The 13,932-nt window shown below is 44.9% G+C and overlaps 1 protein-coding gene across 4 annotated transcripts in view; it reads right to left on the reverse strand.

The window, feature by feature from the left end:
* The window catches only part of NINL (ninein like), a 240,108-nt gene that overhangs the window by 163,174 nt on the left and 63,002 nt on the right, over positions 1-13,932 (reverse strand). For all 4 annotated transcript variants that reach the window (XM_040351034.1, XM_040351035.1, XM_040351039.1 and 1 more), the window contains exons 3-4: positions 13,136-13,238; positions 12,872-13,050 (exon numbers count right to left, since the gene is read on the reverse strand). In XM_040351034.1, the coding sequence (XP_040206968.1) occupies positions 12,872-13,050; positions 13,136-13,238 (282 nt within the window). The remainder of the gene's footprint in view (positions 1-12,871; positions 13,051-13,135; positions 13,239-13,932) is intronic.

Here is a 13,932-nt window from a genome sequence, read left to right on the forward strand (position 1 = left end):
AGGCCACTCTATCAAATGCCTTCCTTTCATCCAATGAAAGAAACAAATCTGTGTTGTTTGGAGAAAGTGAGCAAATGATGTAGATTTAAGGCCTTAATGGTGTTATTTCTGGCTTCCCTTTTTTTCCACAAAGAGTTTTAGGTCGACATTGAGGAATGATATGGGTCGACAGTTAGTCACCTGCGTCAGATCATTTCCTGGTTTAGGTTTGACCACAACATGTGATTCTAGAAGGTTATATGAAGTAGGTTTGGTGGAAGTCAGGGAATTAAATGCTGCCAGATAGGGTGAAGCAATAACGTCAGCAAAGTTCTTATAGTATGCTGCTGTCTGACCATCCGGGCCAGGACATATTTTAGTTGCTTAAGAGCTAGTTCCAATTCTTTCCCTGAGATTGGGCATTCCAGGGTTTTAGCTTCCAACCTAGCAATGGATTTAGGGCTATACTGTTTCAAAAAGTTGGCAATGAGTTGGAGTCGTATGGAAAAAGACCTAGCGCAGATTCCCCTATCCCATTTCCCTTCCTTATACTAAAGTTGGAGTCTATGGTTCAATGATAGGTGAGTTTTTGTAGTACTGAGTGAATTGATGTGCTAAATATTCATTGTACGCCAGAGTATGACCTGTAGCGTCTCGAAAATTGTGTATCATCAGGCCCTCTAAGGCCGGGTACAGACGAGCAAACATGTACGATGAAACCGGTCCGTCGGACCGTTTTCACCGTACATGTCTGCCCGGGGATTTCTGTATGGTGGCTGTACTCACCATCATACAGAAATCCGCGCGTAAACAATACGCGGGGCGTGTCCGCGCCGTCGCCGCGACGTGGGCGGCCCTGCCAGTTCAATGCTTCCACGCATGCGTCGAAGTCATTCAAAGCATGCGAGGGATGGCGGGCGCTCGGACATGTACGGTAGGTCTGTACAGACGACCGAACATGTCCGAGCGGGCAGGATTTCAGCGGGCTGTTTTAAAACAAGTCCAGAAATATTTGCCTGCTGGAAAAAGGCCCGGCGGGCAAATGTATGCTGGAATCCTGTCCGCTCGGGCCTACACACGACCGAACATGTCTGCTGAAACTGGTCCGCGGACCAGTTTCAGCAGACATGTTCGGTCGTGTGTACGGGGCCTAAAATGTTTTCCACACTTATTGCCGTATTAGTCTATTTTTTTTTGAGTAAGGACAAATTTACGTTTCGTGATTTTGCCAAGTGCTTCAGGAAGTAGTGATCTAGTGTGCAGGAAGGGTTTGGGCAGCTAACAATTACTCTGAATGACATTTCAAGCATTTTGATCCGAGTAAGCAGGTCGTAAACATGCGCTTGGTTTTCCTTCCATCTCCTGGCAGCCATGGTAATAAACTTCCCCCGGATTACACATTTATATGCCTCCACTTGTGTGTGTGTGTGTGTGTGGGGAGGGGGGATGCAGATCTGGGGTGTTATTCTTTGAAAAATTAGGTGTGACGATATTAACAGGCCAAACAAGCTAGTCAAGTCTCCATACCGGTGAGATGGCAGATTTACAGTATTTGGGGCTGTAGATTTAAAAAGATTAAAAACTTTTAAGAGACATCCTCCCCCCCCTGTCCCACCCTTTCACACAGCACACAGGAACAGAGCTGAGGCTGTCAATCAGTTGGAGATCTCTCCCGTCATCCTTTTTCTGTGATGTGAATAAAACTTGTCAGACGTGCAGAGGGTTGAAGCAGCAGACATAAAGTGAGACTTTGTGCTCCTAACTGAGACAAGCACACACTATTGAGGAATATGCTTTGTTCATATGTCATGTCTGAGGTTTACAACCACTTTAATTTAAAAAAGCTAGTACTTTTGTTTCTGGTTCGTGGTCAGCCCTGCTTCTGCAGCCTCAAGAGATAACCGATAGAGGCATCAGATTCCACACAGCAGGCTTGAGGAGGAAGGACCTGGTGGTGCAATGTAGGGGGCTGGCTGCAAGAACCTGGAAAAAACAGGTGGCTTCCATCCAAGTAAGAAGAAACAATCATTGTGTTCACTGTATTTGCTGGGCATGCGAGTATATTTATTGAGGTTAACTCAGCAAACCAAGTAAGAGGTGATGGGAAAAAAAAACACAAGGGGGAGGTGAAGTTCCTCTTTAAAGTTCCGTTCTCACTGGAATGCAGTGCAAAAGAGCCATGTACCTGCACATCATTCCGATTGAAATACCCTTGCGATCTGCTGCGGGGGTCAGTTTAAGTTAAATGCGGGTTGCAAATGCATTGCTCGCACTGGATTGCATGGTACAAAAGTACAATGTGATGCGGTTGCTGTACGTTTCAAAAAATAGTCCAGGCAATACTTTTGGTACAGTGCGATTTCAACCCATTCAAAATGAATGGGGCTGAAACCGCACTGCACAGAACTACATGTGAAGCACACAGGAACGTTTGCATACAGTTCTAGTGTAAATGGGCCCTAACATAGTAGAGCTGGTATAGAATTTTACTGATTAGAACCAGACATACTTTAAGGCCCCATTAAAACTTGTGAATGGAGAGGTTTGCGATTACCTGCAGAAGACTCAGCAAGATTCCCTGTGATTGGCTGTGGGCAGGAATCTGCATTCAAAGCAATGGGAGGCCTAAGGTGCCTGCAGCTGTTTGCATGTAAATCGGTCATGCAGCTTTTACCTGCAGATGATCAGTCTCAGGGGCAGACACAGGGCTTTACTGCAATGTATATTACATGCATTGCAGTACCATTCATTTCACCCATAGGTCATTCCATTAAAAAAAAAATTGTAACTCAATTTTTTTTTTTTTAGAAGGTTTTGGGGTGTTACTAGCCCATTATTTTTAATGCACTGCCTTAAAGTGATTTTAACGTCTTGTTTTTTTTCCCCTATTAAAATAACAAACATGTTATCCTTACCTGCTATATGTAGTGGTTTTGCACAGAGCAGCCCGGATCCGCCTCTTTTCGGGTACCGGGCTGGAGCTCCTGGCCCCTCCCTCCTGTTGAATGCCCCCACAAGCAAGCAACTTGCTATGAGGGCACCCGAGCCGAGCTGCAGTTTAATGTATCCATTTTGACAGGGAGCTGCAGTTCAGCCCCACCCCCTCTCTATTGGCACTGCTGCTGTGTTCCAGCCAATCAGAAGGGAGAGTCCCGGACGGCCGTGGCACTCGTGGACATCGCTGGATCTCAGGCAGGGCAGGCCCTACCATGGGTCCCGGTCGGTTCATGGGACCAATGTGGCACTTTAAGAGGGGTGGCAACAGGGGCACACTGCCCGAGGACCAGAGACTCCCTCCTTTTAACATGCAGTGTCATCCTTGTACTGCATCGCTGCTGTCACTCACTGTCCTAGTGGACTCCTGGCTGGCCGAGACCTGCTTCAAGTTGTTTAACAGCAGCCCCTGGACCGTCTGGTGTCTAGCAACCAGTGCCGCAATGAGGAGAAGGAGAGAAAGGCCGCAGCATTCAGAGCGAGGAGGCTTTAACTTTCTCCTCCCCGTATGTTCCCAGGAGGCATGCAGCAGAAATATTGTGAGGAACTGACTACAGTGCACAAAGGGAGAGAGCTTTATTGAGTTTAGGTAAAAAAAGGGCAGATCAACAACATAAAAAAAATAAAATAAAAAAAAAAGGCAGATCAAAGCACTTACAGTTGAAAGATCAGGCTTAAAGGGGTGTTCCAGTCATTTTTTATGTTTATTAAAAGTCAGCAGCTACAAAAGGTGTAGCTGCTGGCTTTTAATAAACACACACTCACCTGCTTCACGTTCCAACGACGCGCCGGCCGGGGCTCCGCTCCTCTCCCCCACTCTCCGGCCGGCATCTTCATTCCAAGTGTGGGCACCCGGCCGTGACAGCTTTCGGCTTCACGGCCGGGCACCCACTGCGCATGCGCGAGCGTCGCTGCTTCATCCAATTGGACCTGTCACGTGTCCCAGGCGATCGCCTACAGGGAGGGGCTGCAGAAAGGCGATTAGACTATTCGCCTTAGCAGCCCCTCGGCGGAAATAGGAAGTGGGACAGGAAGTCCCACTCCTCCTGAAGCCCCAACTCCCCCCCCAAAAAAAATTACATGCCAAATGTGGCATGTAAGGGGGCGAGGATGGGATGAAGGAAAAAAGCTGGGACAGCCGCACTCGAAAAAAAAAACTCCTCCTTTAATAAAAAATCACAAAATACATGCCACAGCAAAAAACAGCACAACAAAAGAAAAGCTGACGTTTCGCACTATGCCTTAGTGCTTCTTCATAGCTGGGGGCGAGGAGTGGATTAAGTGGAAGTTCCACTTTTGGGTGGAACTTCGCTTTAAGATCATCAGTGATGTCTCCCTAGCACCCAGTGTTCTGTGCTAAACTGTCAGCACTTCACAACAGAGCTCAGAGTGTATGTGTGTGTGTCAGCCTGGAACTAGCAAGCCTCTCAGTGCAGACGGCAGAGAGGACAGTCGGCAGGTTGGGAGGAGGACACATTAGATTTCAGGGCAGGGTCCATTCTGGAACTTGTAGTCCTTCACTTTTGGGGGATGTGACCTCTCCAGAAGTGAAGAACTACAAGTCCCAGCATGGTGCCCTGATATCTAAGGATGTGAATCCCCCCCCCCCCCATAACTAAATGTCCCAGCCCGAACCTATGAAATCTATGAGGTCACACCCTTACACACCAGGGGTTCATGCTGGGACCTGTAGACCTTCACTTTTGTGGGGGGGTCACATGCTCCAGTGAAGGACTACAGGTCCTAGGATGAACCCCTCAGAACTGAAGATTTGGCCCCCGCCTGGGAGGAGTTACATCAAAAGCCAGCATCATGAGGGGTGTTCACCTTCCAGGGGCTCCAGTGTGCCGGACTGGTGGCAGGCGGCGGGTGGCAAATGGCACACTGCATCTGGTGGAAGGCTATGGGTGGCAAGTGGCACACTGCATCTGGTGGTAAGTGACAAGCTCAGGGTTCCCACTGATTCTGCATTATGGTGAGTTGAACTATTTCATTATATATTACAATTTAATAATAGAAATAATGTGATTAGATCATCCTGCCACCATATCAAGCATGGTGTTGGGATGATTTAAGTTAAGGTGACCAGATTTTTAAAATGAAATCCGGGGACATATTTTTTCTTTACTAGTAATGGCAACAACAATCAGCGACTCTCTGCCCATCGTCGCCCGCCTCACAGCCTCTCAAGTCTTATGCCACGTACAGACGGTCGTTTTTTGTGATGAAAAAAAACAACGTTTTAAATCATGAAATAAAACGACGTTTTTGAAACTTCATTTTCAAAAACGACGTTGCCTACACACCATAGTTTTTTCAAAATGCTCTAGCAAAGCGCGGTTACGTTCAGCACTCTTTTCCATTGAAGCTAGCTTCATAACTTGCTTCTGAGCATGCGCGGGTTTAAAAACGTTGTTTTAAACGTCGTTTTGCCCACACACTATCATTTTAATTGACACAAAAACCGACGTTTTGAAAAACGACACAAAAAATTCAAGCATGTTCGAAAAAAAAAAATTGTCGTTCTTCAGAAGACATAAAACAACGTTTTCCCCACACACGGTCATTTTAAATGACGTTTTCAAAAATAACGTTTTTTTTTCATCACAAAAAACGACCGACTGTACGCGGCATAACTCTTCTGGCCCTGGCTACTACTGGATGGGGAGCGGAGGAAGATCACTCCGCCAGGGAAGGCAAGGATATGGCAGGTGGCTGGCCAGGATTTGAGCCAAGGCAGAAGAACATGCGAGCGAAGCTAAATGGGCATGCGCCCGAAACTGAAGAAATATTCCCTCCGCTCCGACCAGCACATCATCATCAGAAAGGGGCACAGATAATGGGAAAAATATAACCCCCCCTATGCTAGTAGGCAGGGCGGAGCGGGGGGGGGGGTGTAATTCTATTTTTTTTTATTTTAATTCTGCACTGACTGTCTTTGAAATTGCCCCTGTCCCCTATTAAATCCAATCTGGGGACAAAACCAGGGACAGACTTGGTCCGGGGACAGTGTCCTCAATCAGGGGACTGTCCCCTGAAACTGGGGATGTCTGGTCACCCTAATTTAAGTGCTAACACCAGCCATTCGCCAGTCAAATCACCTGCCATTGAATTCCCCATCAACCCAGAGACTACACCATCCCCCATCCACCCCCATCTTTTTTTTCAGGGGGTGACCCCGAATGGCAGTTTGAAAATGTGGTCACCCTAGCCACCACCACGGCACTGCTGTCACCACATGTTGCATCACTGAGCTGGGATCAGAGCTTAGTTGGTAGGTGGCAGTGAAGAGGAAGGGGGAGCTTTCGTGGTGCTGCATAATTCGTATATCTATGAGCAGAGGTTTTTGGCCATGTCTCGTTGCAGGAGGGTGCATGTCTTTTTTTTTGTTATTTTAGGGGGGGGGGGGGGCATTTCATTCGTGGACCCAGGCAGCACAATTTCCTGGGCCAGCCCTGACCTCAGTTAAAGCGGGGGATCACCATAAAAAAAAATTCTAACATTACATTGAGCTCACTTCCGACATTGACAGTATGCTGATCTTTTTGTTTTTGTTGCCGTACATACCGTTGTATCGTTATTCCCCCCGCCCCCCGGCTTCCTGATAGTGAATCCCGCGGGAGTGGGTGTTCCTATGCACAGGCTAAGTGATTGACGTATGACAAAAGTTTCCCCCCAGCGCATACAGGCGTGTCACGAGTTGCCGAAAGAAGCCAGCCTGCGAGTCGGCTCTATACGGCGCCTGTGCACCGACGTTCGGCTTCTTTCGGCATATGCGCCAAGGGGAAGCTGTTGTCATACGTCAATCACTTAGCCTGTATATAGGAACGCCCACTCCCGCAGGATTCACTACCCGGAAGCCGGGGGGGAAATAACGATACAACGGTATATACGGCAAAAAAAAAAAAAGATCAGCATACTGTCAATGTCGGAAGTGAGCTCAATATAATGTTAGAATTTTTTTTTAGGGTGAGCCCCCGCTTTAAGTATGAGGGGGGCTGTTGTAAACAGATTGCATTAAGATCAAACCTTCTGCCCTTACAACCACTTAAAAGCAATGTATATTCATGAACAGACATTAATGCGCCACACAAATATAAGTGGGTCCTAAATCTGCCAGGGGCTTCACTTAATAAAAATTTTGCTTGTAAATTCTTGTATAGCAATTTTACTGGCAGAAAAAAATAACTAATACCACTGCATAGGCTGATTATATTATTAAAACATATTAGTTTCTACAAGAACAATAAACAAGAAAACCCATTAAAAAAAGTGGAAGGAAGATGGTTTTCAACATCTTTTACAAATAAATATCTGAAAAGTGTGGCGTGCATTTGTATTCAGCCCCCTTTATTCTGATACCCCTAACTAATTCAGCCAATTGACTTCAGAAGCCACCTAATTAGTAAATAGAGTCCACCTGCGTGTAATTTAATCTCAGTATAAATACAGCTGTTCTGTAAAGACCTCTGAAGTTTGTTAGAGAACCTAAGTGAACAAACAGCATCATGAAGGCCAAGAAACACACCAGACAGGTCAGGGATAAAGTTGTGGAGAAGTTTAAAGCGGGGTTAGGTTCTAAAACAATATCCCAAGCTTTGAACATCTCACGGAGCACTGTACAATCCATCATCTGAAAATGGAAAGAGTATGGCACAACTGCAAACCTACCAAGACATGGCCCTCCATCTAAACTGACAGTCTGGGCAAGGAGAGAATTAATCAGAGAAGCAGCCAAGAGGCCCATGGTAACTCTGGAGGAGCTGCAGAGATCCACAGCTCAGGTGGGAGAATCTGTCAACAGGACAACTATTAGTCATGCACTCCACAAATCTGGCCTTTATGGAAGAGTGGCAAGAAGAAAGCCATTGTTGAAAGCAAGCTATAAGAAGTTCCGTTTGCAGTTTTCTTGAAGCAATGTGGGGGACACAGCAACCATGTGTAAGAAGGTGCCCTGGTCAGATGAGGCCAAAATTGAACTTTTTGGCCTAAAAGGAAAAGGGTATATGTGGCTGAAAACTAACACTGCACATCACCCTGAAAACACCATCCCCACTGTGAAACACAGTGGTAGCAGCATCAGGTTGTGGCAATGCTTTTCTTCAGCAGGGACAGAGAAACTGGTCAGAATTGATGGGAAGATGGATGGAGCCAAATACAGGGCAATCTTAGAATAAAACCTGTTAGAGTCTGCAACAGACTTATGACTGGGGCAGAGGTTCATCTTCCAGCAGGACAACGATCCTAGACATACAGCCAGAGCTACAATGGAATGGTTTAGATCAAAGCATATTCATGTGTTAAAATGGCCCAGTCAAAGTCCAGACTTAAATCCAATTGAGAATCTGTGGCAAGACTTGAAAATTGCTGTTCACAGATGCTCTCCATCCAATCTGACAGATCTATTTTGCAAAGAAGAATGGGCAAAAATGTCACTCTCTAGATGTGCAAAACTAGTAGAGACATACCCAAAAAAACTTGAAGCTGTAATTGCACCGAAAGGTGGTTCTACTAAATATTGACTCTGGGGGGCTGAATACAAATGTATGCCAAAACATTTATCATTTTCTTTTAACTTCACAATTATGTGCCACTTTGTGTTGGTCTATCACATAAAATCCCAATTAAATACATTTACATTTTTGGTTGTAACATGACAAAATGTGGAAAATTTCAAGGGGTATAAATATTTTTTCAAGGTACTGTATACACTCACCGGCCACTTAATTAGGTACACCTTGCTGGTACTGGTTTGGACCCCCTTTTGCCTTCAGAACTGCCTTAATTCTTCCTGGCATAGATTCAACAAAATGTTAGAAACATTCCTCAGAGATTTTGGTCCATATTGACTTGATAAATCTGCAGTCGACTGCGCATCCATGATGCAAATCGTCTTTTTCACCACATCCCAAAGGTGCTCTATTAAATTGAGATCCGGTGACTGTGGAGGCTATTGGAGTACAGTGAACTCATTGTTATCTTCAAGAAACCAGTTCAACCACCTCAATACAGGGCACTTACACCCCCTTCCTGCCCAGGCCATTTTTCAGCTTTCAGCACTGTCACACTTTGAATGACAATTGCGCGGTCATGCTACACTGTAACCATGTGAAATTTTCTTCACACAAATAGAGCTTTCTTTTTGTGGTATTTAATCACTTCTGGGTTTATTTTTTCCAAAAAAAAAAAAGACTGAAAGTTTTTCTTAGTTTCTCTCAGTAAATTTTGGCAAGTAATTTGGGCGCTGATGAGGCAGCACTGATAAACTGCACTGATGGGCACTGATGATGCACGAATATGCAGCACTTATGGGCACTGATAAATGGCACTGTTAGGTGGCACTGGTGGGCACAGATAGGTGGCACTGATTTTGAGGGTGGGCGGGAGGCGAGTGGTTGAGATAATCTGAGCTTTGTGATATGGTGTATTATCCTGCTGGAAGGAGCCATCAGAAGGGGAGTACACTGTAGTCATAAAGGGATGGACATCGCCAGCACCAATACTAGATAGGCCGTGGCGTTTAAACAATGCTCATTTGAAACTAAGGGGCCCAAACTGTGCCAAGAAAATATCCCTCTTACAATTACAACACCACCACCACCAGCCTGAACTGTTGATACAAAGCAGGATGGATCCATGCTTTCATGTATATGCCAAAGTCTGATCCTTCTATCTGAATGTCACAGCTGAAATCAGGACTCATCAGACCAGGAATTGTTTTTTCAATCTACTATTGTAAAATTTTGGTGAGCCTGAGTGAATTGTAGCCTCAGTTTTCTGTTCTTAGACGACAAGAGTGGCACCTGGTGTGGCCTTCTGCTACTGTAGCCCATCTGCTTCAAGATTCGATGTGTTCAGATATAGTATTCTGCAAACCTTGGTTTTAACAAGTGGTTATTTGAGTCACTGTTGCCTTTCTATCATCTTGAACCTGTCTGCCCATTCTCCTCTGACCTCAACAAGGCATTTTCATCCACAGAACTGCGGCTCACTGGATATTTTCTCTTTTTTGGACCATTCTCTGAAAACCCTGTAAAACCTAGGGATGGTTGTGTGTGTAAGGCCCCTTTCACACTGGGACGGGAGCCGCGGTGGCGGTATAGCGCTGCTAAAAATAGCGGCACTATACCGTCGGATTTGCCGCAGGATTTGTCCGCTAGCGGGGCGGTATTAATCCCCGCTAGCGGCCGATAAAGGGTTAATACCGCCCGCAATGCGCCTCTGCAGAGGCGCATTGCGGGCGGTATTGCCGTGGTTTCCCATTGTTTTAAATGGGAAGGAGCGGTATACATACCGCTCCAGAGATGCTGCTGACAGGAGATTTTTTTCTCTCCTGCCAGCGCATCGCCTCAGTGTGAAAGCCCTCCGGCTTTCACACTGGGCTTTCCCGGGTGTTACTTCCGAGTATCGCAGCTCCGGCGCCACGATGATGTCACAGCTTCCATTAGGAATGGCACGCTCGCCGTAGACATTGGTGCCCATGATTTTTGTAAATATCTCCTAAACCGTGGCGGTTTAGGAGATATTTCAAGCACCTACAGGTAAGCCTTAATCTAAGTCATCTTCTCTACATCTAGATACCTAAATGCATTGAGTTGCCTCCATGTGGTTGGCTGACAATTTGTTACCAAGCATTTGAACAGATGTACCTAATAAAGTTGCCAGTGATTATATTGCTATGTTTGGTGGTTTGCAATCAAATCCTATGCACAGGCTTTCATTATGAGGCTGGTACATTAGATATTAGTTTCTCTATAGTCTGTTCTGCCATCTGGTGGTACATGGAGAACTCCATATTTTTTCTTACTGTACTGCATAGGAATTATCAATGGTCAATCAGTGCATATTTAAAGCCCAATTGTACTCAATTTAAGACCTCTAAATACATTCCAAAAGAGATGTGCAAACACATACAGTTTGTTTTCTTTATAAAGCGGTCACAGCCTAAGTAGAAAACCTGTCCACTGTCAGCATGGTATAAAGAGGTACCTTGCGCTCTGTGGAAGCAGTGGTCTCTCTTCAGAGGTCCGACTCACTGCTGGATCAGACTTTCAGCTCTGCAATGAGCAAACTTCAAGCTCCCTGCTGCCTGGGAAATTCTAGTAAAGATTTAACAGGAAGAGGCATATCGGACAACTGAAGAGAGACCACTGCTTCTACACAAACCAAAGGGCCCCTCTCCACTGTATGCTGGCAAGGGACAGACTTTTCTACTGAAACGCTGGCTCCTTCTTTTTCCAGTAAAAAAAAACAAAAACAAAAAAAAATGCTTCGATCATACTTATATAGGGAGGCATTTAATGAACTGCATTATAACCTCTGACTGCTACTATGTAACTATTTTATGGCTGTAATCGTATGTTACGCCAACATTCATAAAATAATTAAAATGGACTGCTGTGTTCGCTTTAGTTTCTCAGCCTGTCCTGCACCTACAGTATCTTGCCTTTGCATAAATATATACACACATGCACATGGCACATTATAGGCATATGGCTATCACAGATCACTGTTACAGGGACTTTTGCCGCGTACACACGATAATTTTTCGGCATTAAAAAAAAACGACGTTTAAAAAAAACGTAATTTAAAATGATCGTGTGTGGGCTTCACATCGTTTTTCGGCTTCTGAAAAACGACAAAAAAAAAATTAGAACATGCTGCATTTTTTAACGTCGTTTTAAAAAAATTTCGTTTTTCGGGTAGTAAAAAATTATCGTGTGTGGGCTAAAACGACGTTTTAAACCCGCGAATGCTCAGAAGCAAGTTATGAGACAGAGCGCTCGTTCAGGTAAAACTACCGTTTATAATGGAGTAAGCACATTCATCATGCTGTAACAGACAAAAAAGCACGAATCGTCTTTTACTAACACAGAATCATCTAAAGCAGCCCAAAGGCGAATAGAACTTCCCCTTTAGAGTGCCGTCGTACGTGTTGTATGTCAACGCACTTTTTTCATAATTTTTTTAAAACGATGGTGTGTGGGCAACGTCGTTTTTAATGATGAAGTTGGAAAAACATCGTTTTTTGGACATGCTGAAAAACAAAGTTTTTTTTCATGCCGAAAAATTATAGTGTGTATGCGGCATTAGAGTAAGGAAAGAAAAAAAAACACTTTTGAGCTGTCACCTGAACAAAAAGAGGGAAAAACGTGCAAAGGGATTTTGGAGAGATCGCCCCCCCCCCCCCCCACTTCCTATTGTGTCTGCAGAACAGGAACTTAAACAAAGTCTCCCTAATGACACAGAGATGACAAGTGATAGGAGCAGTGCTGGTACAAGGCCATTTGGTGCCCAGGGCAAAGATGGCAAACTGCGACCCCCCCCCCTGTTTTTAAGAAAGTATCAATGTCTTTTCAAAACAAGAATATACTTAAAACAATACAATTCAATTATCACCCACACACAGTATTTCACCCTTTACATGACCTCCCCCCCCCCCACACACACACAGTATTGGCCCTTTACATTTCCTCCCAAGCAATATTTCCCACTTTACATGACCCCCCCCCCCCCCCCCCCCCACAGTATTGCCTCCTTTACACGACCCCTCCACACAGCACTACCCCCATTACCCTGCTTCCCATCCTTCCCAGTTCCATACATTTTCCTCCCTTCACTCTCCTACCTTTCACAGATCCGAGAGCAGGAGGCGTGACAATCCTAAACTGAAGGCACAGCAGCACTGGGCGGGGCATGGGAGCTGCCGGTTTGACTTTTCATATTAGCGAACTGGTGATTGGCTGCTATTACCACCTCCTAGCAGCCAATCACCTCCCGATTATCGTGACAACCAGCGGAATGCAGAATCCCACCCCCAGTGCAGTGCAGGAGCCGTCCGCTCCTCTCTACTCTGCTAATGATAGCGGAGCATTTTCCTGTGGTGAATCATTCCTACCTCCACACTCTCCAGTGAAGAGGACCTTCTCAGGGAGCTTTTCTTCTTATTCTTGCCTTGATGAGTCTCTTGCAGATGCTTGTTGGCCTCATTTTCTGCAGCTTCACGCTCAGGTCGCGTACGACGGCCATATTTCTTGTTACCTTTCACAAACTTTGGTTTTACCTCATCTGGAATGACTAAGCAATACATAAAAACTTCACAAAGTAAGAAAAGTGCACACCTACCTAATATTACAAACTACAATGATCATACAAGCCTTACCTGGCTCCAAATAACTGCTCTCATCATCATCCTCGGATATGCTGATGTCAATAGTTGATGAAAGGACAGCCACAAATCCTTCTTTAAACTCCTCAAAATTGACCTAGAAATGCAGGAAAATAGAAAACTCAGCTCTAATGCTGCAATGCCAGCACATGTGTCAAACATTTTAAACCATTTATTATCCATGCCTGCAGCTTGTGATGAAAGCCCCAATATGTACAGTGCCTTGAAAAAGTATTCATATCCCTTGAAATGTTCCACATTTTGTCATGTTACAACCAAAAACGTAAATGTATTTAATTGGCATTTTATGTGATAGACCAACACAAAGTGGCACATAATTGTGAAGTGGAAGGAAAATGATAAATGGTTTTCAATTTTTTTTTACAAATAAATATCTGAAAAGTGTGGAGTGCATTTGTATTCAGCCCCTCTGAGTCAATACTTTGTAGAATCACCTTTTGCTGCAATTACAGCAGCAAGTCTTTTTGGGTAGGTCACTACCAGCTTTGTACATATAGAGAGTGAATGTTTTGCCCATTCTTCTTTGCAAAATAGCTCAAGCTCTGTCATATTGGATGGAAAGCATCTGTGAATAGCAATTTTCAAGTCTTGCCTCAGATTCTCTATTGGATTTAGGTCTGGACTTAGACTGGGCCATCCTAACACATGAATATGCGTTGATCTAAACCGGGGGTCAGCAACCAGTAGGTCGAGATCTACCAGTAGATCTTGGACAGGTGACTGGTAGATCATGGTCTGGGCTTGTTAACCCGCGATCCCAGAGCATGAAA

The sequence above is a fragment of the Rana temporaria genome, chromosome 4, assembly GCF_905171775.1.
Source record: "Rana temporaria chromosome 4, aRanTem1.1, whole genome shotgun sequence".
In the NCBI taxonomy this organism is placed as follows: Eukaryota; Metazoa; Chordata; class Amphibia; order Anura; family Ranidae; genus Rana; species Rana temporaria.